Source organism: Podarcis erhardii, assembly GCF_964252035.2.
Source record: "Podarcis erhardii genome assembly, chromosome: 4".
In the NCBI taxonomy this organism is placed as follows: Eukaryota; Metazoa; Chordata; class Lepidosauria; order Squamata; family Lacertidae; genus Podarcis; species Podarcis erhardii.
Window position 1 is genome coordinate 108,944 of NC_138508.1, and position 24,123 is coordinate 133,066.

The 24,123-nt window shown below is 53.7% G+C and overlaps 1 protein-coding gene across 3 annotated transcripts in view; it reads left to right on the forward strand.

Annotated features, from left to right (window-relative positions):
• The first annotated feature begins 11,288 nt into the window (after window positions 1–11,288).
• The window catches only part of DCHS1 (dachsous cadherin-related 1), a 41,477-nt gene continuing 28,642 nt past the window's right edge, over window positions 11,289–24,123 (forward strand). The window contains exons 1-2 of one of the 3 annotated variants that reach the window (XM_081859976.1): window positions 11,289–11,474; window positions 13,476–15,305. In XM_081859976.1, coding sequence (XP_081716102.1) covers window positions 13,572–15,305 — 1,734 coding nt within the window. In that variant the 5' untranslated portion in view covers window positions 11,289–11,474; window positions 13,476–13,571. Of the gene's footprint in view, window positions 11,475–11,766; window positions 11,954–12,316; window positions 12,428–13,475; window positions 15,306–24,123 lie in introns of those variants that run through there. The other 2 variants (XM_081859975.1, XM_081859977.1) reach the window with 2 other exon arrangements.

The window sequence follows — 24,123 nt, forward strand, 5'->3', positions numbered from 1 at the left end:
ACTTCGGGCAGCTCTGACACCCACAATTGGAATGTAATAATGGAGGGATACAATCTATTTCAGAGAAACAGACCAGACAAGAAAGTAGGAGGAGTGGCGTTATATGTCAGAGATGTGTATACCTGTGAAGAGATCCAAGATTTAGAACCTCAAAGCAAAAGTGAGAGCATTTGGGTCAAAATTAAGGGAGAGAAGAATAACAGGGACCTCATTGTGGGAGTTTACTATAGATCCCCAAGCCAAACAGAGGACATAGATGATGCCTTCCTGGAACAGATGGCCAAGCATGCAAAAGGAAGGGAGATAGGGGGACTTCAATTACCCGGATATTTGTTGGATGTCAAACTCAGCCAAGAGCATAAGGTCAAACAGATTCCTCACTGGCCTTGCAGACAACTTCGTTGTCCAGAAAGTGGGAGAAGCAACAAGAGGAACAGCCATTTTAGATCTGGTCCTAAGCAATGTTGATGACCTGGTTAGTGGGGTAGAAGTGGAAGGATCATTAGGCGCGAGTGATCATGCTCTTCTGAAGTTTACTATACAGCGGAAAGGAGCAGCCAAGCATACTACGGGCCACATGTTCTCCTGCAATGATTTTGCAAATTTTTTTGCAGATAAAATCGCTCAGATTCGGGAAGAAGTAGACTCCACCGTGGGAGCAGGGCCGGGGCGGGAGAGTGCTAGAGTCCTGTCTGGTCAAGTTGTGTGGGATCAATTTCAATCTGTTACCTCCGAGGATGTGGACAGGCTGCTTGGACGAGTGAAGCCAACCACCTGTCTCCTGGATCCTTGCCCATCCTGGCTTATAAAAGCTAGCCGGGAAGGACTGGGCGATGGGCTTCGTGGGGTGGTGAATGCTTCCCTCCGTGAGGGAGCCTTCCCAGACCCGCTGAAAGAGGCGGTTATTAAACCGCTTCTTAAAAAACCATCTTTAGATGCGGCCACGATGGCCAATTATCGCCCAGTCTCAAACCTCCCATTCTTGGGCAAGGTGATTGAGCGAGTGGTTGCTGAACAACTCCAGGCACGCCTGGAAGAAGCGGACCATTTGGATCCCTTCCAGTCGGGATTCAGGCCTCATCATGGGACTGAAACTGCCTTGGTTGCACTGGTTGATGATCTCCGGCGGGCTAGGGACAAAGGTGAGAGCTGTTTCCTAGTTCTGCTGGATCTCTCAGCGGCGTTTGATACCATCGACCATGACATCCTTCTGGACCGTCTTGAGGGGCTGGGAGCTGGGGGCACTGTCATACAGTGGTTCCGCTCCTTCCTCCTGGGCCGTGTTCAGAAAGTGGTGGTGGGGGATGAGTGTTCAGACCCCTGGCCGCTCACTTGTGGGGTGCCTCAGGGTTCTGTCCTCTCCCCCATGCTTTTCAACATCTACATGCAGCCGCTGGGAGCGATCATCAGGAGGTTTGGGCTGGGTGTTCATCAGTATGCAGATGATACCCAGCTCTACCTCTCTTTTAAATCAGAACCAGTGAAGGCGGTAAAGGTCCTGTGTGAGTGTCTGGAGGCGGTTGGAGGATGGATGGCGGCTAACAGATTGAGGTTGAATCCTGACAAGACAGAAGTACTGTTTTTGGGGGACAGGAGGCGGGCAGGTGTGGAGGATTCCCTGGTCCTGAATGCGGTAACTGTGCCCCTGAAGGACCAGGTGCGCAGCCTGGGAGTCATTTTGGACTCACAGCTGTCCATGGAGGCACAGGTCAAATCTGTATCCAGGGCAGCTGTTTACCAGCTCCATCTGGTACGTAGGCTGAGACCCTATCTGCCTGCAGACTGTCTCGCCAGAGTGGTACATGCTCTGGTTATCTCCCGCTTGGACTACTGCAATGCGCTCTACGTGGGGCTACCTTTGAAGGTGACCCGGAAACTACAACTAATACAGAATGCGGCAGCTAGACTGGTGACTGGGAGCGGCCGCCGAGACCATATAACACCGGTCTTGAAAGACCTACATTGGCTCCCAGTACGTTTCCGAGCACAATTCAAAGTGTTGGTGCTGACCTTTAAAGCCCTAAATGGCCTCGGTCCAGTATATCTGAAGGAGCGTCTCCTCCCCCATCGTTCTGCCCGGACACTGAGGTCCAGCTCCGAGGGCCTTCTGGCGGTTCCCTCACTGCGAGAGGCCAAGTTGCAGGGAACCAGGCAGAGGGCCTTCTCGGTGGTGGCGCCCGCCCTGTGGAATGCCCTCCCATCGGATGTCAAGGCGATGGACAACTACCTGACATTCAGAAGACATCTGAAGGCAGCCCTGTTCAGGGAAGTTTTTAATATGTGACATTTTAGTGTATTTTTTATCTCTGTTGGAAGCCGCCCAGAGTGGCTGGGGAAACCCAGCCAGATGGGCGGGGTACAAATAATAAATTATTATTATTATTATTACTAGGACTCAATTTCTTGACTTTAAGAAAGCCGACTTCATAAAACTTAGGGAAGTGCTGGGTGAGATCCCATGGACAGTAATACTAAAAGGAAAGGGAGTTCATGATGGCTGGGAGTTTGTTAAGAGGGAGATAGTAAAAGCACAACTTCAGGCAATACCAATGAGATGGAAACATGGAAGGTGCCTAAAGAAGCCAGGGTGGCTGTCTAAAGAACTTTTAACTGAGTTAAGATTAAAAAAGGATGTGTACAAAAAATGGAAAAGGGGGGAAACCGCCAAAGAGGAATTCAAACAAATAGCCAGCACGTGTAGACACAAAGTCAGAAAAGCTATAGCACAGAGTGAACTCAGGCTTGCTAGAGAGGTTAAAAGCAACAAAAAAGGCTTTTATGGGTATGTTCGTAGCAAAAGGAAGAACAAAGAAACGGTGGGGTCACTCAGAGGAGAAGATGGTGAAATGTAAACAGGGGACACAGAAAGGGCTGAACTCCTCAATGCCTTCTTTGCCTCAGTCTTCTCCGATAAAGAAAACAATGCCCAACCTGAAGAATTTGGAGCAAATGATTCAGCAGAGAAAACACAGCCCAGAATAACTAAGGAGATAGTACAAGAATACTTGGCTAGTTTAGATGTATTCAAGTCTCCAGGGCCAGATGAACTGCATCCAAGAGTATTAAAAGAACTGGCAGATGTGATCTCAGAACCACTGGCAGTCATCTTTGAGAATTCCTGGAGAACAGGCGAAGTCCCGGCAGACTGGAGGAGGGCAAATGTTGTCCCTATTTTCAAAAAGGGGAAAAGAGAGGACCCAAATAATTACCGCCCAGTCAGTCTGACATCAATACCAGGGAAGATTCTGGAGCAGATCATTAAGCAAACAGTCTGTGAGCACCTAGAAAGGAATACTGTGATCACCAATAGTCAGCATGAATTTCTGAAAAATAAGTCATGTCAGACTAACCTGATCTCGTTTTTTGACAGATGAAGGGAACGCAGTGGATGTAGCCTACCTTGATTTCAGCAAGGCATTTGACAAGGTGCCCCATGATATTCATGTAAAGAAGCTGGTAAAATGCGGTCTTGACTATGCTACCACTCAGTGGATTTGTAACTGGCTGACTGACCGAACCCAAAGGGTGCTCATCAATGGTTCCTCTTCATCCTGGAGAAGAGTGACTAGTGGGGTGCCACAGGGTTCTGTCTTGGGCCTGGTCTTATTCAACATCTTTATCAACAACTTGGATGATGGACTCAAGGGCATCCTGATCAAATTTGCAGATGACACCAAACTGGGAGGGGTGGCTAACACCCCAGAGGACAGGATCACACTTCAAAACGACCTTGACAGATTAGAGAACTGGGCCCAAACAAACAAGATGAATTTTAACAGGGAGAAATGTAAAGTATTGCACTTGGGCAAAAAAAATGAGAGGCACAAATACAAGATGGGTGACACCTGGCTTGAGAGCAGTACATGTGAAAAGGATCTAGGAGTCTTGGTTGACCACAAACTTGACATGAGCCAACAGTGTGACGCGGCAGCTAAAAAAGCCAATGCAATTCTGGGCTGCATCAATAGGAGTATAGCATCTAGATCACTGAAGTAATAGTGCCACTGTATTCTGCTCTGGTCAGACCTCACCTGGAGTACTGTGTCCAGTTCTGGGCACCACAGTTCAAGAAGGACACTGACAAACTGGAACGTGTCCAGAGGCGGGCAACCAAAATGGTGAAAGGCCTGGAAACGATGCCTTATGAGGAACGGCTAAGGGAGCTGGGCATGTTTAGCCTGGAGAACAGGAGGTTAAGGGGTGATATGATAGCCATGTTCAAATATATACTGTAAAAGGATGTCACATGGAGGAGGGAGAAAGGTTGTTTTCTGCTGCTCCAGAGAAGCGGACACGGAGCAATGGATCCAAACTACAAGAAAGAAGATTCCACCTAAACATTAGGAAGAACTTCCTAACAGTAAGAGCTGTTTGACAGTGGAATTTGCTGCCAAGGAGTGGGGTGGAGTCTCCTTCTTTGGAGGTCTTTAAGCAGAGACTTGACAACCATATGTCAGGAGTGCTCTGATGGTGTTTCCTGCTTGGCAGGGGGTTGGACTCGATGGCCCTTGTGGTCTCTTCCAACTCTAGGATTCTATGATTCTTTCCTGACGACACCACGCACAGCCAGTGGTTTGCTTCCTGTATTTTCCCCTCCTCCTGGGTCATGACCTTCAGCAGGAAGGAGTGATGAACAGACCACCTGTGCCCCAAGCCCTTCAGCTTCCTGCCCAGAGCTTCCTAGTCCCTTTCATTACCTCAAGGGCTGTCTGGCCGTATCCTTTGTACCCACATGAATCCGAAGGAAGGGGTTGTGGTGAGTGGGCTTCTTAAGAAGCATAGAATGAAACAGTTTGAAGGGACCACAAGGATGATCTAGTCCAACCCCTGCAATGCAGGAATCTTTTTGCCCAAGGAGGGGCTCAAACCCATGACTCATGCTCTACTGACTGAGCTGTCCCATTGGGCAACTTCTCTGACACATTGTGAATCTTTGCAACTGGAAAACGGCACACCTCCTGGAACCTAATATTTTATTATATGGCAATACAGAAATACTTTTATAAATGAGCTATTGGAATAACAGCAACAATTTCATAGAATCATAGAGGTTTTTAAACAGAGGTCAGATGGCCATCTGTCAGGGGTTTCTTAGCTGTGCATTGCAGGGGGGTGGACTAGATGACCCCTGGGGTTACTTCTAACACTACAGTTCTATGATTCTATATCAAGGCAGTGTACATTATGAAAAATGAAACATTGTTTCTGCCGCACACATTGCATGAAGTGTCCAGACTGTATCCCCAGCACACTGAAGTGTCAGCTGCAGATGTGTGTCAGACTCCTGGCGTTTGGCTTCCTCTGATGGGTCTCGTGGAAAAGAGCTTTGCTCTTGCTCCACTTTACAGCTGAAATGGGGGGGGGGGTGACCTTTCAGTTTGGTTTCTCTGGATTGAGGAAGGAGTGATGCTAGAACTGAGTGAAGGTGTGTCACAGGGTCTCCTCAAACTATTTTTACATTTAGAGTCTGTGTTGTATCGTGTTTGGTAATGAAGATACTGGTTTGGCCCGACATCTGTTTTGTGTATAGTCATCTATTTTAGGTTTTGAGCATCTGCTTTCATTTGGACTCCATGACGCAGAGCTCCAAAGCCCTTTCCAGGGTTGCTACAAATGTCAGGAACTTCGCTGAAAATTCTCTGCTCCTTTTCTGCACTCCAAAAACTCCAGGCTGGTGGGGTAGGAGAGGGAGGAGCACAGCAGATGTGTTTCCAAGTCTTATTTTGTTCACATAACATGGAGATGAGGAAGCAGGAAACCCATACTTACAGGTGGTGGGGGGGGGAGGCTAGACCCTAATCTCCACCCACCAATTCTCTGCAAATGAAACTTCACCAGTCCCTCCACTGGGTCTACATTCAGTTTGGCAGGCTGGCTGGGGGCAGGGATGGACTTTCTGACTTAGGTTTGCCTTTGCTGTTTTGTTTCTATGTATTTTGTGGTTTTCAGAAGAAAACATCAACAGAGAATTTTCCTCACCAAAAAGAGGCAGGGGTGGGGCATTTGCCATGGAGAACTGGCAGGCGAAGGAGGGATACGTGCCTCCCTAAGGAGGCATTAGTTCCTGCCCACCAAGTGGTCCCTGCTCATGCTGCCCTCCTGCATGGACCTTTGAAAGGGCAGCTCTGGGGCTCTGCCACCTTCGCCAAGAGAGCCGGGCAGCCGACTGCTCTGAGCTGTGCCTGCAACACAGTTTGCAGGACAGCTGGTGGGAGTCTTCTGCTGTTGGTGCAGCCAGACACTTCTTGTCACTTGTGGACAAGTGACTCCAGAAATCTGCACTCAAGGAAACATAGGCAATGTGGGAAGCGGTAGAAGGGGTGATGATCTCAGACTGAACTCCATTTTGGAAACAGGCAGCAGAGAGCTCTGCTTTCAAGGCAGCTGCATTTTGGTTTAAAAACAAAGTCCCCTTTCAACAAACATTACATTTTATTTCACATTCAAAACCCCAGAGTGTTAATAAAGAAAAATACTCTAAAGATTTACGGACAGGGCTGCTTGCAATTAATTCTCTAAAGGCCAGCTCAGCTGAAACCTAAGCCCAGAATCCAGCCAGAGGATGGGTTTTTCAAGAATAGCAGCACCTCACATTTTTTTTGGGGGGGGGAACTATCTCACAAGTGCCCCCCACCAGTTTTTAGATTTAACTTTGTAGCCATGGAGACTGACAATCACAGCTCACCCACCAGCCCCCTACTCTGAACAAAGCTGCCTGGTTTCATTAAAAATGTTCACACACATTGTTTATCTCCCTGACATTCAGCACAAAAGAGGACCCTCTTGGGACCTTCACAAACTCCCTATTCATTGGGAAGTGTCGGCTGGTTTGCCCTGACTATTGGGTGACTGCCCAATAATGTGCTACACCAAGATAGCCCAGCACTAATATTTTAATCAAAACATCATGCAAAGAGGCAAAGAGACCATATATTATGTCAACACAGCGAATGAGTCGCCCCCAGCAGAAATGGTCTGGAGCCAGCGGAGGCCTGTGGGGCATACCAAGTGCTTCTGATCTTGTGGACTCCTCCAAATCTCTCTACAAAATCCTCTCAACCTTGTTTGTGGTGTTTTCTCAGCTCCCAGTAGCTGCTGCAGTGGCCTGGGCTCAGGCAGCTCACTCTCCCCTTGCACACACCCTCTCCATCTGCCAACAACATACTCTACCTGTTGCCAGTTGTGTAAAGTGGGCAGCAGCAGCCACCTGCAGGACTCAGCTCAGTGGGGAACTTGCCAGAATCATCATAATCATCATTTATTTATTTAATTTATATACTGCCCTATACCTGGAGGTTTCGGGGTGGTTCACAGAATAAAATCAAAATATAAAACCACAAAATATATAATCAAGATAAAAATGACAACCCAGTAACCCTCTTGGGTCTCCCCAAGACTGTGTGCAGTGCACAGCTGAGGTCAGACTTGACAGGTGGGATGAGAGGCAGTAGCCATGGATAAGCCTATTCTAAATCCCAAGTGGAGTCTGAGTCGGAAGGAATAAGAGGAAGGAGGCATTATTTTTCTCCAGTCTGGGGCAGGATTAATAGTCAGAGGGTAAGAGCATAAGAAAAGCCCTATTGGGCCCCCTAGTCCAGCATTCTATTCTCACAGCAGCCAACCGGATGCCCCGCCTGGGAAGCCCACAAGCGCAGCAGCCCCTCTCTCTTCCTGTGATTGCCAGCAGCTCCTCTTACAAAGCATGCTGCCTCCAACCAACCATTCAGGCAAAGCAGAGCCACTGGTGGCCTTATCCTCCATGAATTGGTCTAAGCCTCTACTAAAGTCATCCAAGTTGGGGGCCATCAGTGCCTCCTGTGGGAGAGAGTTCCGTAGGTGCTGTGTGAAGAAGTACTTTATCTGTCCCGAATCTTCCAACGTGCTGTTTCATTGGATGCCCAGGAGTTCTAGCGTTAGGAGAAAGGGAGAAAAATGGGGTCCACTTTCTCCAGGAGATGCATAATTTTATAAAATTATCATGCAACCTCTTACATGCCTTTTCTCTAAACCAAAAAGTCCCCAAAGCCCATTTCCTCATAGCTAAATCACTCCATCCCCTGGATCATTCTGAAAGCCCTTTTCTGAACCATTTTTCAATTCTACAATATCCTTTTTGAGGTGAGGTGACCAGAACTGAACAGTGTATTCCAAATGTGTACACACTATAGATTTGCCCCAGCTGCAACAAAACATGTCTCTCCTGCATCAACTTCAAGAGCCACAGCAGGCACTGTAATCTTCTAACATTTTGACTTCACTCCCAATGGCACACTCCTCTATTGTCTCCCAATTCCTGATCCTCAAGAGATCCTCTCCTCTTCTTCCTTGACTGCTAAGCTGACTCAGGAGTCTTTGCTGAGGGACTTTGTTGAAAGCTTCTCAAAAGTCCAAGTACAGTATGCCAATTATCTATCTATATTCTTGTTGCTGGAGGATCCACCTATCTGAGCCAAAAATAGTTCCCAAAGAGCTTCACCAGTTCCCCTGACTCTGTCCCCAGTGGACATGGGGGTCGAACCCAAGGAAAGCTCCATGTGCAGACAGAACAGAAGGGTGCACTTGGTTAGACACTTTCGGTGCCTCATGGATGGACTCTTCCACACCTGTTTTTTCTAAAGTGAAGCCTCCATGTTGCTAGCCAGGCCTTTGCCCAGAAGCATCCTGACCTAGGCAGACTGTCTTCCAGCAGGAAGGGTGTGTTTGTGTGTGGCCTTCCATGCTCTTGTCAAAACGCACCTCCTTTGGGTCTTGCCCTGTCAGCCTGGTCCTCAGGAAGAAAGTCTTTACAGAGGGTGGTGAAGACAGCGCATGATATCATGGGCTGTCCCCTGAGCTCACTAGATGACATCGCAAGGGATCGTTGCCTTAGGAGAGTGAGAAAAATCCTCAGGGACAATTCACACCCCAGCCAGCACCTCTTTAATCTTCTACCCTCGGGCAGGAGACATAGAAGTATAATCAGTAGTACCAACAGGCTAAAAATCAGTTTCTATCCGTGGGCTGTTAGGCTGCTGAATGGAAAATAATATAGTGCAACTGACTTTCGGGGTTGGTGTGTTGTGTGACAAGTACACAGAGTGCAATGAGATTGAGTGTTTGTACATTGACAATAAAGGTGGTATTATTATTAATTATTATTATTATTATTACAGATAGGTAGCCGTGTTGGTCTGCCATAGTCAAAACAAAATAAAAAAATTCCTTCCAGTAGCACCTTAAAGACCAACTAAGTTAGTTCTAGGTATGAGCTTTCGTGTGCATGCACACAAAAGCTCATACCTAGTGTGTATCTGAAGAAGTGTGCATGCACACGAAAGCTCATACCTAGAACTAACTTAGTTGGTCTTTAAGGTGCTACTGGAAGGAATTTTTTTATTTTGTTGTTGTTGTTATTATTATTATTATTATTATTATTATTATTATTATTATTATTAAGCTGCCCTTTGCATCCCAACAGACAAGCCGCTGTGCTTGTTGTGGCGCTGCTTCCACCCACGTGTGTTGCTTGGCTCACCAATGCCAGCATGTCTGTGTTATCAGCAACTGTTTTGTGAAAAACCAGTTAACTATGCACCTATTACCGCCTGCCCTTCTCTGCATTTCCTTTCCCTCCAATCCCACTCTTTACAATGCATGTGTAGAGAGGAGAACGTTTCATGAATCCAGGGAAGTGAATGTGTCAGAGGATGGCTATCTCTGCTTGAACAGATTAACACAGAAACTGGTGACATTAGGATGTGTTGCATCTATTTCCCCTTCCAGACACTGACTCGGGGGAAACCCACTGGCCCTTCCCAGCTATTGGTGGCCTTGTGATGGTCTGAAGAGGGTCCCCTCTTGTGCTGAAGGCCCCTTCACAAAGTCTGGAGAGATTCTTTGGGAGAGCCAGCATGCTGGGCTGGGCTACGACCTCAGAGACCAGGACTCAGCTGCCTCTTCAGCCATGGAGCTCCCTGGGTGCCTTCGGGGCCAGTCACTGTCTCTCAGCCAAACCTACCTCATAGGGTTGTTGTGAGGCTAAAATGGGGAGGAGGGGAACCATGTGTGCAACTTGAGCGCCTTCCAGGAAATGTTAAATATGAATGTAATAATGAATACACAGAATAAATCCTTCCTTTCTTGGTACTGCCTGGAATAACCCGGTGTTATCAGGAAATGGGTCCACATTGCTGCTCACCCCAACAGGGCAGATTTTAGCCTTTCAAATTTCAGTGGTGGCCTGTGGGGAACATCCCCGCCCCTCGCCTTCGGTGCTGCTCAATTCACTACGCCATAGCTGAGATGCCCCGTGGCACCCCAGGCTCAGCACCCCGTGCAGCAGAACCAGGGGTGCTGCCCTTCCTCTGCCTCTTGAGCAAGAAGGTTGCAGGAGCAGAGGCTGCAGAAGAGCAGGCCCCGTCTCTGCTGAGGGTGAGACTGAGCTGGTGGGTGGATGCCAGCATGGATGGCGATGCTGAAGAAGAGGCTCAGGTGCCTCTCAGCAGGCTGTTTGCAAGTGAGGGCTGGTGCTTCCCGGTGTGGTCCCTGCCCAGGCCTGCAAGGCTGAACGGGGGTGGGAGCTGAAAGCCTCTCGGCTGCTTCCTCAGCCTCCTTGCAAAGACCTGCAAGTGGACGGGGAGCCCACAGCCCGGCAGCCTCGCAGGACGAAGGGAGAGAAGGAACAGCCCTAGGACCGAAGGGGAAGGAAGAATGGGGCGTGTGACCCACGCTCTCTCTCCAGCGAGGCATCTCTGTGGCGCAGAAGGCGCCTGACTGCTGGGACGGGGCTCACCTTTTGTAAGCCGCCTTGCAGCCGGAAAACAAAGTCTGTGAACAAACTTAATCTCGTCCAGCAAAAATCGTGGTGGCGGCGAGAAGGTGACCTACAAGACAGAACAAGAGAGATCCAGAGGGGGAGGGGAGCGGATCCCCCCTCTGAATCCTTGCTTGCATGACGAGCCGTTTCAGGCATTGTCGATCCCATTCATTCATCAGTGAAAAGGTCACGATTGTTGCACTACGGTTTGTAACTGAGCGGAGGCTGGGGAGCTCAACCCCCGCCAGCCGCCGCACAAAACCGAGGCTGCCACGATCCGGCGCAGAAAGAAGCCTCTGAGCATGTGCCGAGCGCCGCCTTCCTTCTCCCCACGCGGAGGGTCTTCCTTTCGGCCGAGCGCGTCGCGGCTCCGGAGCAGGCGCAGCCCCCGCCCAGGCTCGCTCCTTTGGGGGCGCGCGCGGAGAGGGGGGCGCGCAGGGCCGCGGCGCAAGCGGGGCCGGGCAGGAGCGGGCGGGCGGGCCAGACGGCGCGGCTCGGGTTTCAGCGAAGCCTCGGCTCGCTCCATCCTCCAGCCCAGCCGAGCGCGGAGCCGTCGTCGCCCTCGCCTCCCACTTCTCCTCCTTCGGCGCCTGGCGCGGGGGTCTCTGCCGGTCCGAGGCAGGCCAGCCCCCCACCCGCGGCCGAAGCGCCAGGCGGATGGCCAGGAGAGAGGATGCACGTAGGTGGCCGGAGCGCCCGGAGGCGCCGTCGCGATGCGCCCCCTCCCCGCTTTGTCCCGCGAGCAGAGTAGGAGCGCGGGCGGGGGAGGAGATGGGCGGGACCTCGCCGGGACCGGGCCGCGAAATGGCGAAACCTGCCCCCCCCCACACCTGGCCAGCCCCGCCCCGCGTGCCCAGCACCCCAAAGAGCGGCGAAAGGGCCAGAGCAGCCCCTCCCGGGTTTGCGCGGCGAGGGAGGGGGCGGCAGCCGAGTCGGGGGCTCCGCGAGGGGAAGGGGGGCGTCGGGCTCACGTTTCACAGGCCGGGACTGGACCCGCCTCGCCCGCCCGGCTCCCCCCGCGCTCGGCGCTGGGCAAATTGGAAGCAGCTGCGGCGCTGGGGCGACTCCGCGCTTCCTGGTGCTCGGAGCGGGCTGGCCTGAGCCCCCAAAGCCAAGGACACGACGGGACCCCCGAGGGCTATGGGGCGGCCCCTCCAGGTGTGCGCGCGGGGCGAGATTCACACGTGTCAGAGGTCGAGGGACACCCCCCCACCAGCCGGCTCGCCCTGCTTGCCTTCCCGCTACTCCTCGCCTCGGGCACGTAGCCCGGGCACCCCCCCCCCGTCCTCGCTGGGTCTGGGGCGCGCGCTGCCCAAGGGCTTCTGGGCGTGGGAGCAGAGTCGCAGCCTTTCCCTGCAGCCGCAGCCCCCCCTTGCCCCGCTGGGGAGACCTTTCCGAGGGGGCGGGGTCGCTCCTCCACCGCGGGCCGGCCGGGGTCCGACACCGCCGCCGCTCGGGAGTGGACGGGGCGTCAGCCCAGGTGGAAGACGGCTTTGCTGGCCGGCTATCCCTGGAGCAGGGCGCGGGCGGCGCGGGGCCCCACCGTCAATCCCGGGGCTCCCCGAGTGCCATCGCGGGGCCCCGACGAGCGGCGGCGGCGGCGGCGGCGGCGACGCTTTCAAGCGCGGCCAAGTATGAGCTCAGCCTATCACTGCTTCCCGGCGGAGCCCGAATCCTGGCCGTGCCTGCGGGGCTCGGAGGAAGGGCTGACCCGCTCCCGCTCGGAGCACCCGCGCCGCCCGCGGGACTGGAGCCAGCCCGGCCCCCCAAGCCCCACCCCACCCTGCAGTGAGGAGCCGCTACAGCGAGGCGGAGCGAGCGGTGGGGCTGCAGCCAAGGAGCCGGAGGAGCCGGAGCCAAGGAGCCGGAGAGACAAAGGCAGGCGGGGGGAGCCAGCCAGGCAGCGAGCGAGCGAGCGAGCGGGGCGGGGAGCAGCCGCGACGGCAGCGGCGGAGACAAAGGCGGGCCGTGGCCAGCTCGCGCTTTCTTCTTCTTCTTTCTTCCCTTCTTCCCTTTCTTCCCCGCTTCTCCTCCTCCTCCCGCCCGCCCGCCCGCGCGCCGCCTTTGTCTGTCCCGGTCTCCGATGGCAGGCAGGTGGGGTGGCCCCAGGGGCCCTCCTGACCGGGGCGTCGTTCCTGCGACGGCTGTGCCCGGGGCAGGAAGAGCTGGGGGCACGAGGAGCGCCACCGTCCCGCTTTCTTTTACTAGGGAAAGAGCGGCTGAGGAGCTCCTGCTCCCCTGAAGCCCCCTTGGGAAGAGCAGGGAGGGAGGGGGAGCTTCTCAGCCCTGGGTCTGCTGCGACCAGCCAGGCAGGCAGGGCCTGACCTGGAGCCCTGACACCTGTCCCCCAACCCCTGTCCTCTTGTCTGCCCACTCCTCAGCCCCTGTTCTAGCCAGCAAGACCCACCCCTACCAGCCTGTCTTGCCAGAGGGGAAGGGGTCCTGGGCATTTGACGGTGCTGGAAACGATTATTGGGGGTCTGTCAGGGGTGTCAGGAACATCCGCTTTCACCTTTCCTGCAGCACCCACCATTATCTCCCTGCCCTGGGGTCTGATTTCCCCCCTTTGGCCACAAAGACAGTAATTGGTGGGGGTCCCGTAATTGACATGTTTCTCTCACTGTCTCCTAGCCTGTTCTTCTTCCCCTTCGACTTGCTTTCTCTTGTGCATTCCTTGCAGGATTAAGGCGCTTGCTCAGCAGACAGAGGCCGGCCTTTGGAGGGCCTCCCAACCCTCACCAGCTTCCTTCAGAAAGGCTTCAGGGAGCAGCTAGACATGGCTTGGGTCATTCTGCTGCTGCTGCTGGGGGTGCTGGCTGCCCTTGGGCAGGGTTCAGCCGTCCTGGGCACCCTAGACCTGCAGATCGATGAGGAGCAGCCGGCTGGCACCATCATTGGGGACATCAGTGCAGGCCTGCCCCCTGGCACCACGACTTACATGTACTTCATCTCTGCCCAGGAGGGCAGCGGTGTGGCTACAGACCTAGAAATTGATGAGAATACTGGCATCATCAAGGCTGCCAGGGTGCTGGACCACGAGAGCCGAGACCACTACAGCTTCATTGCTGTCACCCCTGAAGGTGCCACGGTGGAGGTCAATGTCCAGGTCAACGACATCAATGACCACGCGCCCACCTTCCCCAGGCAGCGCAGCTCCCTCCAGATCCCAGAGCACACCCCCCTGGGCAGCCGCTTCCCCCTAGAGCCAGCCTTTGACGCCGACAGTGGCTTGCTCAACACGCAGGGGTACGCCATCAAAGGGGGAAACGTGGGGCAGGCCTTCCGCCTGGAGATGCGCCGTGGGCCCAATGGGGTCCTCCAGCCGGAGCTGGTGGTGAGCAGCGTCTTGGACCGGGAGACGCGGTCCGGCTACACCCTCTTTCTGGAGGCCTATGACGGTGGATCTCCCCCCCGGAGCTCCCAGATGACCTTGGATGTGTCTGTCCAGGATGTCAACGACAACGCGCCAGCCTTCAACCAGAGTCGCTACCACACCCTCATCCCAGAGAACCTCCAGCCTGGCAGCAGCATCATGCGGGTCTTTGCCCTGGACGCTGACGAAGGGGACAATGGCGCCGTGGTGTACGAGATCAACCGCCGGCAGAGCGACCCAGAGCAGTACTTCACAATCGATGCCACCACGGGCGTCATCAAGCTCAACAAGGGCTTGGACTATGAGTTGCGGAAGGTGCATGAGCTTGTGGTGCAGGCGCGAGACAGGGCGGTGCACCCCGAAGTCTCCACAGCCTTTGTCACCATCCAGGTGCGAGACTACAACGACAACCAGCCCACGATGACCATCATCTTCCTCAGTGAGGATGGCTCTCCTCGCATCTCAGAAGGTGCCCAGCCCGGGCAGTTTGTGGCCCGCATCTCCGTCTCAGACCCCGACTATGGAGAGTACGCCAATGTCAACGTCTCCCTGGAGGGTGGCGAGGGCAAGTTCGCCCTCACCACCAAAGACAACATCATCTACTTGATCTGCGTGGACCAAATGCTGGACAGGGAGGAACGGGACTCCTACGAGTTGCGGGTGACAGCCACGGATGCAGGAACGCCCCCGCTGCGGGCTGAGTCAGCATTTGTGCTCCAGGTGACAGACGTCAATGACAACCCGCCCCTATTTGACACCCAGGAGTATGAGCAGAGCGTCCCCGAGGTGGTTTACCCAGGCAGCTTCGTGCTGCAGGTGACGGCTCGCGACAAAGACCAGGGCCCCAATGGGGAGGTTCGCTACAGCATCCTGCACACCCACCACACCCATTCCCACTGGTTTGCCATCGATCCTGCCACAGGCATCGTCACGACGGCCTCTTCTCTGGATTATGAGGTTGATGCTCAGCCCCAGCTGACTGTGGTGGCCACGGATAGGGGCAAGCCTCCCCTCTCTTCTACTGCTGTGGTTCACGTGACCTTGCAGGATGTCAACGACAATGAGCCCCTCTTCGAAAGCAACTTCTACAATGTCTCCCTGAAGGAGAACGTCCCTCCTGGCACCTGCTTCCTCCAGGTGAGCAAGGGGTTGGGGAGGGACCTGGCAAGCGCACTTGGCGCAGGAGCAGCCAAAGTGGTGGCAGTACAAACAGCCTCTCCCCCTGGCACCTGGCCCAGCTTGATGCGCCCTGTGCTTGTCCATGGCTCCTGAGAAAGACAGATCTGGAGGGGGTGGGGTGCCTATGGGGGTGGGCTGGAGTCCTTGACTAGGGTGGGGAATGAGCATCTCAAGTCCAACTGGCCAAGAATCAGTCAGCCAGAGGTCTTCTCAGCAGCTCTGCAGTTCGTTGGAAGGGGACCACCTCTGTTGGTAATGGCAGCTCATTTGTGAAGGGCATGGCTCAGGGTTCAAGGTCCCAGGTTTAATCCCAGTGGCAGCTCCAGGTAGGGCTGGAAGAGAGAGTCCTGCCTGAAATCCACTGTAGACGGACCTACGCCAGGTGGACCTCTGGTCTGACTTGGAAGGTGGGAGGCCAGGCTGTTCCTATAACAGCAGGTCCCTTCTAGCCCCACATGCCTCCCTATCTGGAAGGGCTGCCACACTAAGGAAGGGTCAGTCCAACTTCCCACTTCCTGTCTTAGGCCATTCCCCTCTCTCTGCCCGCACTGTGTGCTCAAGAAGAAGGGACTGGATCAAGAGGAAAAGAATCCTTTCCTTGGCATGTTGGGGGACACAGAGGCATGTTGGCAGAGGCCAAAGTCCCAGGACAGGACAAGGAAGCCTCACACTTGCATAAGCCCCAGCAGTCTGCTGAGTGGAGCCCTTCTCCTCCTTGAAGGAGAAGCAGCCTGCAGCTGATGAGCTCCTGCTTCCTGCCCTTCTCCATTCCACAGGGCTGTCCATTGCAGAAACCTTGGCTAGGAATAGGCTCACTAGATGGAGACAGTACTTGGCATGCAGAAAGCTCCAGGCTGAGTCCACAGAATCCGCCATGGAGGAGAGAGTGAGTTCCACTGCAAGCCCCCTAGCAGCTTCTTTCCCTCGCAGGAGGCAGTGCAGCAGTAGATGAGCCAAAGACCCAGCCCCATTTTATGGGCCAGGCCAGGAGATTTGCAGAGCAGATCTGCCAGGGTCCATCAGTCATACCCTCTGGCTGTCGCCAGGTTGGGTCTCTTTAGCCTTGGAAGAACCCCATTGCAATTTGGGTCCTCCTGGGATCCTTTCGGGTGCTCAGCTGCCTTGAGGTGCCTCAGGCGATGCCAGCTTAGCTTCGTGGAACAGAATCCTGCTCCTCTGTAACAAGGCATCCCTCCACCCACCCCACCACTCCTCATGACAGCAGCTGAGTATCTGGAGTGCAGGCGGTGGGGGGGGGCAGCAGGCAGCTGGTGAGCTGGCCAAGAGGAGGCAAAGGCCCTCTCCCTTGCAGCCCAAGGAGGGCAGGATGGGGTGGGGGGTATCGGAGCCAAGCTCTGCCAGAGCCTCTGACTTTGGGGGCACCAGCAGTGTTGCCATGTGCTTGGTTTGAAGAAGGGGTGTGGACCTGTCGGGGCCCTCCAGATATTATGGGGCTGTATATCCCAAGAGCCAGGATGGCCGTGGGTAAGGATGAGGAGAGCTGGAGACTGGAGTCCCAGTCAGTGGCATCTCAGGTTGTATAAAAGGTTGATTTGTTGATGCACTAAGGAAAACCCAGGATGGACTGACTTCTTCCAGGTTTTATATTTTATTCAGATTTATTTTATATATTGTGATTTATTTTATTCAATTTATATCCCCAACTTCCTCCTGAAGGAGCCCAGTGCAAAACCTGTCAGGGGGGTTTCCTTCCTCTAGCTTCCTACACATTTTTCCCTTTAGCTCTCTAGGCTGTGGAATGTACCTTGCAGCTTTATCTGTCTCTTGCCTTGCTCCGGTTTCCTTTTTCTTGCCTGAGAAGCTCATAGCTCTGGCCTCTGAGGTCGTCCTTTTCGGAGCTGCAGACCTCTGAAATGGCTGTTCCCATTGGCTGGCTGCTGCTTTCTCCTTGAGAGTTTCCTTATGCTGCTGACATCTGTGTTATTCGAGGGACTTTCTGGCTGAGCAAACCCCAGTTTCCCCCACGGTTGTGCAACTGCGGCAGCCCCAGACTCCAGCGCCACTTATGGGGAGGTTTGCTGAGCAAGAGGAGGAGCTGGATCTGCAGACATTGGTCCTTGCCTTTTCATATTCTTTGAACTAGGAAGATGCACTATAGCACAGGAAAGGGGGCAAATGCTTCCTTCAGATATATATTTTTAATTTATTAAAACATATTTAAAATGTTTTTAATACATGTGTATTTAAAACACAACAGTGTTAATGGAGAAATCTGAGGCTCCCTTGGACAAAAAACAAGGACACCAGCCAGGAATAGCAGAGCAAAACAGCAGCCAGTAGGCTTGGTCTTGATTGAAGACTGTTGTGACAGGACTCCCACCTGACACCAGGTGGAACAAGATGGAAGCCCCCCCCCCAACAAAAGAGAACCCAAACTTTTATCAGCTGCTAATCCCCATGTTAACCCCTCCCCAAACTACATCACTAATACATCATGGTTACATCATGAAACGGGAGGTCTGGTGGCAGTAATCTGAGCATCCTGGAACCTGCCCCATGGTTCCCCTTGCCCTCCACCAAACACCCATCAAGTGTAACAAAAGAGATCTTTACATTTCCCTGTTTCCCAGCCAAGTTCATTACACCCTTTTGTCTTCATCTGGGTTTGTTATTTCTGGCACTCAGGTATCAGGATGCCAGGGATTATCCCTCAGGCAGAGGGGCTGCTGAGTAGCTGAGCTCACATGTCTATATGAAGAAGTGTGCATGCACACGAAAGCTCATACCAAGAACTAACTTAGTTGGTCTTTAAGGTGCTACTGGAAGGAATTTTTTTATTTTGTTATGTCTATATGAATTACTGAAGTTTTCCCAGTGAGCCAGTACATAGATACATTGATCAGTGAATTCTTACATTTGGTATCGTACAGCAAAGGACCTTTGAATAGATAGGAAGAAACCGTGAAGAAGTGTTTTGTGGGGACAAATCACAAAAGTCACAAAAGTGATTGTGCTGACTTTGGTAGTGGGCTGCATGTGCATGATATCTGCTGGAGGGGCAACCCCCCCCCAACAACAGGAATATTTATTAGAAAAGAATTTAAACAGCAAAACGTTTGATGGTGGGCATCACTGTAAGATGGAAGACAAGCCCTGTTAGGACCTCCCCCCTCCCCCCATGACATGAGCATGCCCGTTCCCCAGCAGCAGATGGGGCAGTGGGCCTCCTGGAGAAGCAAAGTTAAGGTTCAGGTTTAGCACAGCTCCACCCCCCCCCCATGGTGGCCTTGGCAGGTGCCTGGAGAGAGTTTGCTTCTGGCTTGGGGAGGGGGCACAGGCACAGATTTCACACAACACAGAAAAGATGCTCAGCAGGCATGTGAAACACTGTGCTTCAGGGGGGGCCACAGGTTTGTTTCAGAAGTGTCAGCCCTGGGGGAGGGTCTCTGGGTGCGTAGTATGGGGGGTTGGGGGCTCAACAGAGCACTGGGGTGGGTTGGGGGCCTCTGTCCTAGCCTGTTGGCAACAACTGCTCTTTATGGTCATATCTTTTTTAAAAAAAAATCTTGTTTGCAACTAGCACCCCCTCCCCCTTCCTCTCTCTCTGCCCCACACGTGCTTCTTCCATCCCCCCATTTATTATTTGCACATCCTCTTGTCACCCACCAAGGCTAGTTTGAAAAAGGGAGGAAGTGCAGAAGAACCAGTTTCTGCTGCTTGTTCATAGAAGCAGGAAATATGCAGCTGCAAAGAGAAAACAAGGGCTTTAATAGAATCATAGAATTGTATGATGATGATGATGATGATGATGATAATAATAATTTATTTATTATTTATACCCTGCCACTCTGGGCGGCTCCCAAACAGATATTAAAAGGGTTGGATGGGACCCCCTAGGGTCATCCAGACCAACCCCCTGAAATGCATCAGCTCAAGCATCCATGACAGAGGGCCATCCAAGCTCTGCTTAAAACCCCCCCAATGCAAGAGTGTCCACAACCTCCCAAGGGTTGAACTGTCTGTGGCCCTGTGAACCCCCCCCCCGGGCCCCCACCTCCCCTCCCTGGCCCTCCTTTGCACCCTGGGTGTTTTTTGCCTGGCTGGGATATGTCCTTGATCTCTGACAACATCTCTTGATGATAGCTCAGATAGTTGGTGGACCACGAGACTTTTAATCTCAGGGTCGTGGGTTTGAGCCCCACATTGTGCAAATGATCTCTGCCTTACAGGGGGCTGGACTAAATGACCCTCAGGGTCCCTTCCAACTCTACACTTCTGTGATTCTTTGATTCCCTGGATGGAGGATGGAGAAGGGTGTGTAATGTGCGTAGAAACTGGTCAGTTATGCAAAGGTGACTACAGCCATTCCTCCTCCCTGTGGCCACGTGTCCTTGTGAATTGTGCTTCTCAAGGGATCCTGCTTGTGCCGTGGGAGGGAGATGTGCAGCCCCCACCTTAATGTAATTCAAACTCGCATCCTCCTTTGTCACCTCTAGAGCTGCTTGGGCAGAGAAAATGTGGCTGTGCGTTGGCTCTGCACAGGCAGGCCACACCTGAATTCCTGCATGTGGCACCATCTGAGTGGCAGGGACCCCATGTCATTCTGGGCATTTGCACCTGGGGCCTCTCCGCACCCTTTCTCACCCAGTGGATCCTGCAGCACCAGTTTCTACTCTTTCTGACTCGTGCCCCAGGATCTGGCGTCCTCACTGTGGCCATCAAGTCATGGCACTTCCTGCGAGAGCCAGGCTGCTTGGCATGTGACCAGGGCTTCCTGGCTCCATCCAGCTGGTGTCTAGTGGTGCTGTGCCCCCAGTGGCTGGGCTCCCCGATGCGCTTAAGTGATGGTGCCTCCCATTGTGTATCATGGAGGGCAAGGCTAATCCTGACTACTAGCCATGCTGCCAGGAATCGCAGTGGCAGCGGGGGGTGGGGGGGTGGGGGGTCCTGCTTGTTTCTGGCCTTTGTCCTTTCAGGACAGTGGTTGGCCACTGTGGGAAGCAGGCTGGACTGAGGTGGGTCTGATCTCGTGACCGGGGCGTGGGGCTTTTGCCTGTAGGCTATGCCAGGGAGGGGGCTGTCCTTGGAAGAGGGTTGGGTGTGTGATGCAACAGCCCCTGTGCCATGGGTGCCTTCTGAGCTCTCTCTGTGTACCCAGAGCCATGGGAGGAGTCAGGATTCACCCCCCCCCCCAGGCATGGCACTTGGGCCGCTGGTGAGCCCCCTCACTCTCCTCCCTGCCGATGCCAAGCTGGGCCTCGGCTGCTCTGTCGGTCTACAGCACAGCTGGGACTGCCCAGACAGATTTGGGGCTCAGCGGAAGTGACCGTGGGGCCTCTGGGCCCTGGCCTCCAGTCTCCCCCTGCTTAGCCCTGGCTGCGAGCGCAAGAGCTGAAGGACCCTGGGTTGATGCAGCTGCAGGGAGCCTCTGGGAAGTGTTGCCGCTGGCCACGCATGGCTGGCGGCCGCTGCTGCTGTCAACAGCTACCCACGGGGCCCGCTCTTCTGACCCAGCCCGTGCAGGCCAGCCGCTCCCCAGCTGACCCTGGAGGCCGGCCGGGAGCCGGGAGCCAGGAGCCGGGAGCCCTCATTTCCTGAAATAGCCCAGCTGGCTGCTCCTTCACCACTTTTAGCCGCTCAGCAACTGTGCCAGGGTGGGGAGGGCAGCTGCGCAGTGCGTGGGATCGCTGACCACACTGGCGCCACGGCTCCCCTCGTTCCTGGGCCTGAACCAAAGCCAGATGTGGAACTGCGGCTTTGCAAACATCTGCAGAGTGAGGCCTCCTGGGCAGCCTGCCATCCGGGGCCTGGGAGCTGGGCTGGGCTTGGATGGGCAGTGAGGGGAGCAGCCTGCAAAAAGGCCTGGTCCCTGCCTGAGAGGGGTGCCCCCTGCGCCTTCTTTGGGTGGGGAGAACAGGCACCCCTCTTTCCTGTCTGGAACCAAACTTCAGAGACAGCTGCCCTCCACCCTTGTTCCACCATTGTAAGTGCCCTGAAGGAATGAACTGAGGAGGAGGAGGAGGAGGAGGAGGAGGAGGAGGAGGAGGGGATCTCCCCCTCCTGATCACCCAGAGGGGCTCTGAGGAGGGTGCTGCTCCCCGCAGTCCTGCCATGCCCATTGAAGAGTCATCAAAGTTTTGTGGCAGGGAGGTGCTGGGTTGAAACCCCTGCCTTGTCAGCATCATAGCCTCCCTCTCTGGCCTAAATGAATGACTGTGTGGATGAGCAAAAGGCGGGAGGAGCTGAGGAGACCATCCTCAGGATGGAGGGAGGGAGGCTGTGTGTGTGTGTGTGTGTGTGTGTGTGTGTGTGTGTGTGTGTGTGACATAGCCACTTCTGGTCTCTACCAGGGTTGTGGGTGGCCCTGACAGTCCCAGGATGCTGAGTGCCGCTGTGGCGGCCTTTGGAAGGCGGGGTGTGGCGTCAGCACTTTGCTCTGAAACATGAGCCCCTTGCGGATGGGCGGCTGCTGCAGGGAGGCCCCTCCATTATGCAGTGACAGGCTGTGCCAGGAAGTGCAGTCCCCTCCCCAGCCCGCCATGCTCCAGCGCAGCCCCTCACAGCTGTCCCCCAGCAGTGGGGCTTCCAGTGGAAACAGCAGGATCCTCAATGTCCCCGTCTGGTGCTCTGGGTGTGTGATTGTATGGCTGTGGCTGAGGAGGGGGGCCTGGCAGGCAGGAAATGCTCAATGGGGGGGGGCTGCTGTACACCCCCTGCCCCCCCCCCCCGTCCTGTAGCACCTGGGGCTGAGGATTCGCAGGAGGCAAGATGGAAGAGGAGCTCCTGAGAATCTCAGAGCCAAAGGAGAGCTTTTCTCTGCTTTCTGATGACATGCAGCTGAGCGGTGGAGGGGGCGGCCAGCTTGGGTTTCGTGCATTTTGGGAGGGGGCAGGTTAACTCTTTGCACTGTTTTTCAGTCTAAATCCCACCCCACCCCTGAAAATACCACAGGAAGCTGTTTGTTTCCAGCTGCATTTTATTAAAAAGCAAAGTGTCAGGAGATCCCGTTGCAGATCAGCTGAGCGATGTGTGGGGAAGCCTCCTCTTCCGCTGTGAGCAAGGATGCTTCGCGCACACTCAGCATCTCCCCGTGAAGTGTGCTCAATGGTGGGACCCGAGGGGTGGGGGTGGGGGTGGGGGCTGCATGCGCCTGACTAGCTCCATGCGCTGCTTGCGCCACCCTGGCCAAGCTGTCATGAGACTATTGGGGCCTCCTCTCTATTGGGGTTTGGGGGGGGGGGGAGTGGGAAGGGGTAGTTATAGATTCATAGAATAGTAGAGCTGGAAGGGACCCAGCCAAGGGCCATCTACTTCAACCCCCTGCAAATGCAATGCAGGAATCTCCGCTAAGGCATCTCTGACAGATGGGATTATTATTAATAAATGCACCCTGCCTGTCTGATAAAAATTCCCCACTGTGGCTGCATCATTAAAATGATCTACAGCATACAAACCCCCAGAGTGTAACTGGCTGGTTGTGGGGCTGGGCTGTTTGCTTGTCTGTGGGGGCCACATGGCAAACCTCCCTCCCACCTCCACCACCCACAGAGCTCTTTCCCTCAGGAACACTGGGGAGGAGCAGAAAGAGCTGCTGTCCTGGCTGGGGAGGGGAGGGGAGGGGAGGGAGCCGCAGAATGCTGGCATCTCAGGCTTGCTGGTCTGGGTGGGTCTCCCCCCTCCCCTAGCACATCTTTGTCATTCCCCACAGCCTCACCCCCCTCAGGGCTTGTGGAAGAGTCTGTGCTCTGGGAAAGGAGCCCCCCCCCCGCCTTGTAAGCAGGTCTAGTGTGTGATTTTAAGAGGGGGAGGAAATGGGGGCTGGTTTTAGCAATAGAGGGAGCACCCCAACCAAGAAGCACCAAGTGTGGAAGAGAGGCATCATGCTGCCTCTGGGATTCTCTTCTAATTAGAGCAAGCCAACATTAACCAACAATATTATCATTACAGTATTATTATGTTCACTACGGGTTAGAGTAGGGCTCTGATCCTATGATCTGGCATTGTAATTAATGTTTGTGGTTCCTCACTGTGTCTTTCCCAAGAAGTCCATGTGCCGACAGCCATTGTCATAGGATCATAGGACCCCTGAGGGGCATCTAGTCCAACCCTTTGCAATGCAGGAATCTCAACTAATGTATTCATGTCAGATGGCTATCCAACCTCCGCTTAAAACCATTTAATGAAGGAGAGTCCACAACCTCCCAAGGGAGACCATCCCACTGTTGAACAGCTATTTCTGTCAGAAAGGTCTTCCTGATGTTTAGTCGGAATCTCCTTTCTTGTAACTTGAAGCCACTGGTTCAGGTAATTCCCTCTGGAGCAGGAGAAAACATGCTTACTCTATCTTCCATGTGACAGCCCTTGAGATTTTTGGCTATCATATCCCCTCTCAGACTCCTCTTTTCCAGGCAAAACATCCCCCACTCCCTCAACCATTCCTCATAAGGCTTAGTTTACAGGCCCTTTATCAGCTTTGGTCACCAACCTCAGCATACTTCCAGCTTGTCAACATCCTTCTTAAACTGGGGTACCCAGAACTGGACGCAGGACTCCAGGGTTACTATGACGTCCCTCAGGGCCAACACAATACTGTACATTTAGACACCTGAGGAAAACTACAACATGCCCCCACTACCAGAGAAGAAAGGTGAAGAGCTACATCAAGAATAAGCAGGGAATAAAGTTACAGATAGGTAGCCGTGTTGGTCTGCCATAGTCAAAACAAAACAAATTCCTTCCAGTAGCACCTTAAAGACCAACTAAGTCAGTTCTTGGTATGAGCTTTCGTGTGCATGCACACTTCTTCAGATACGAA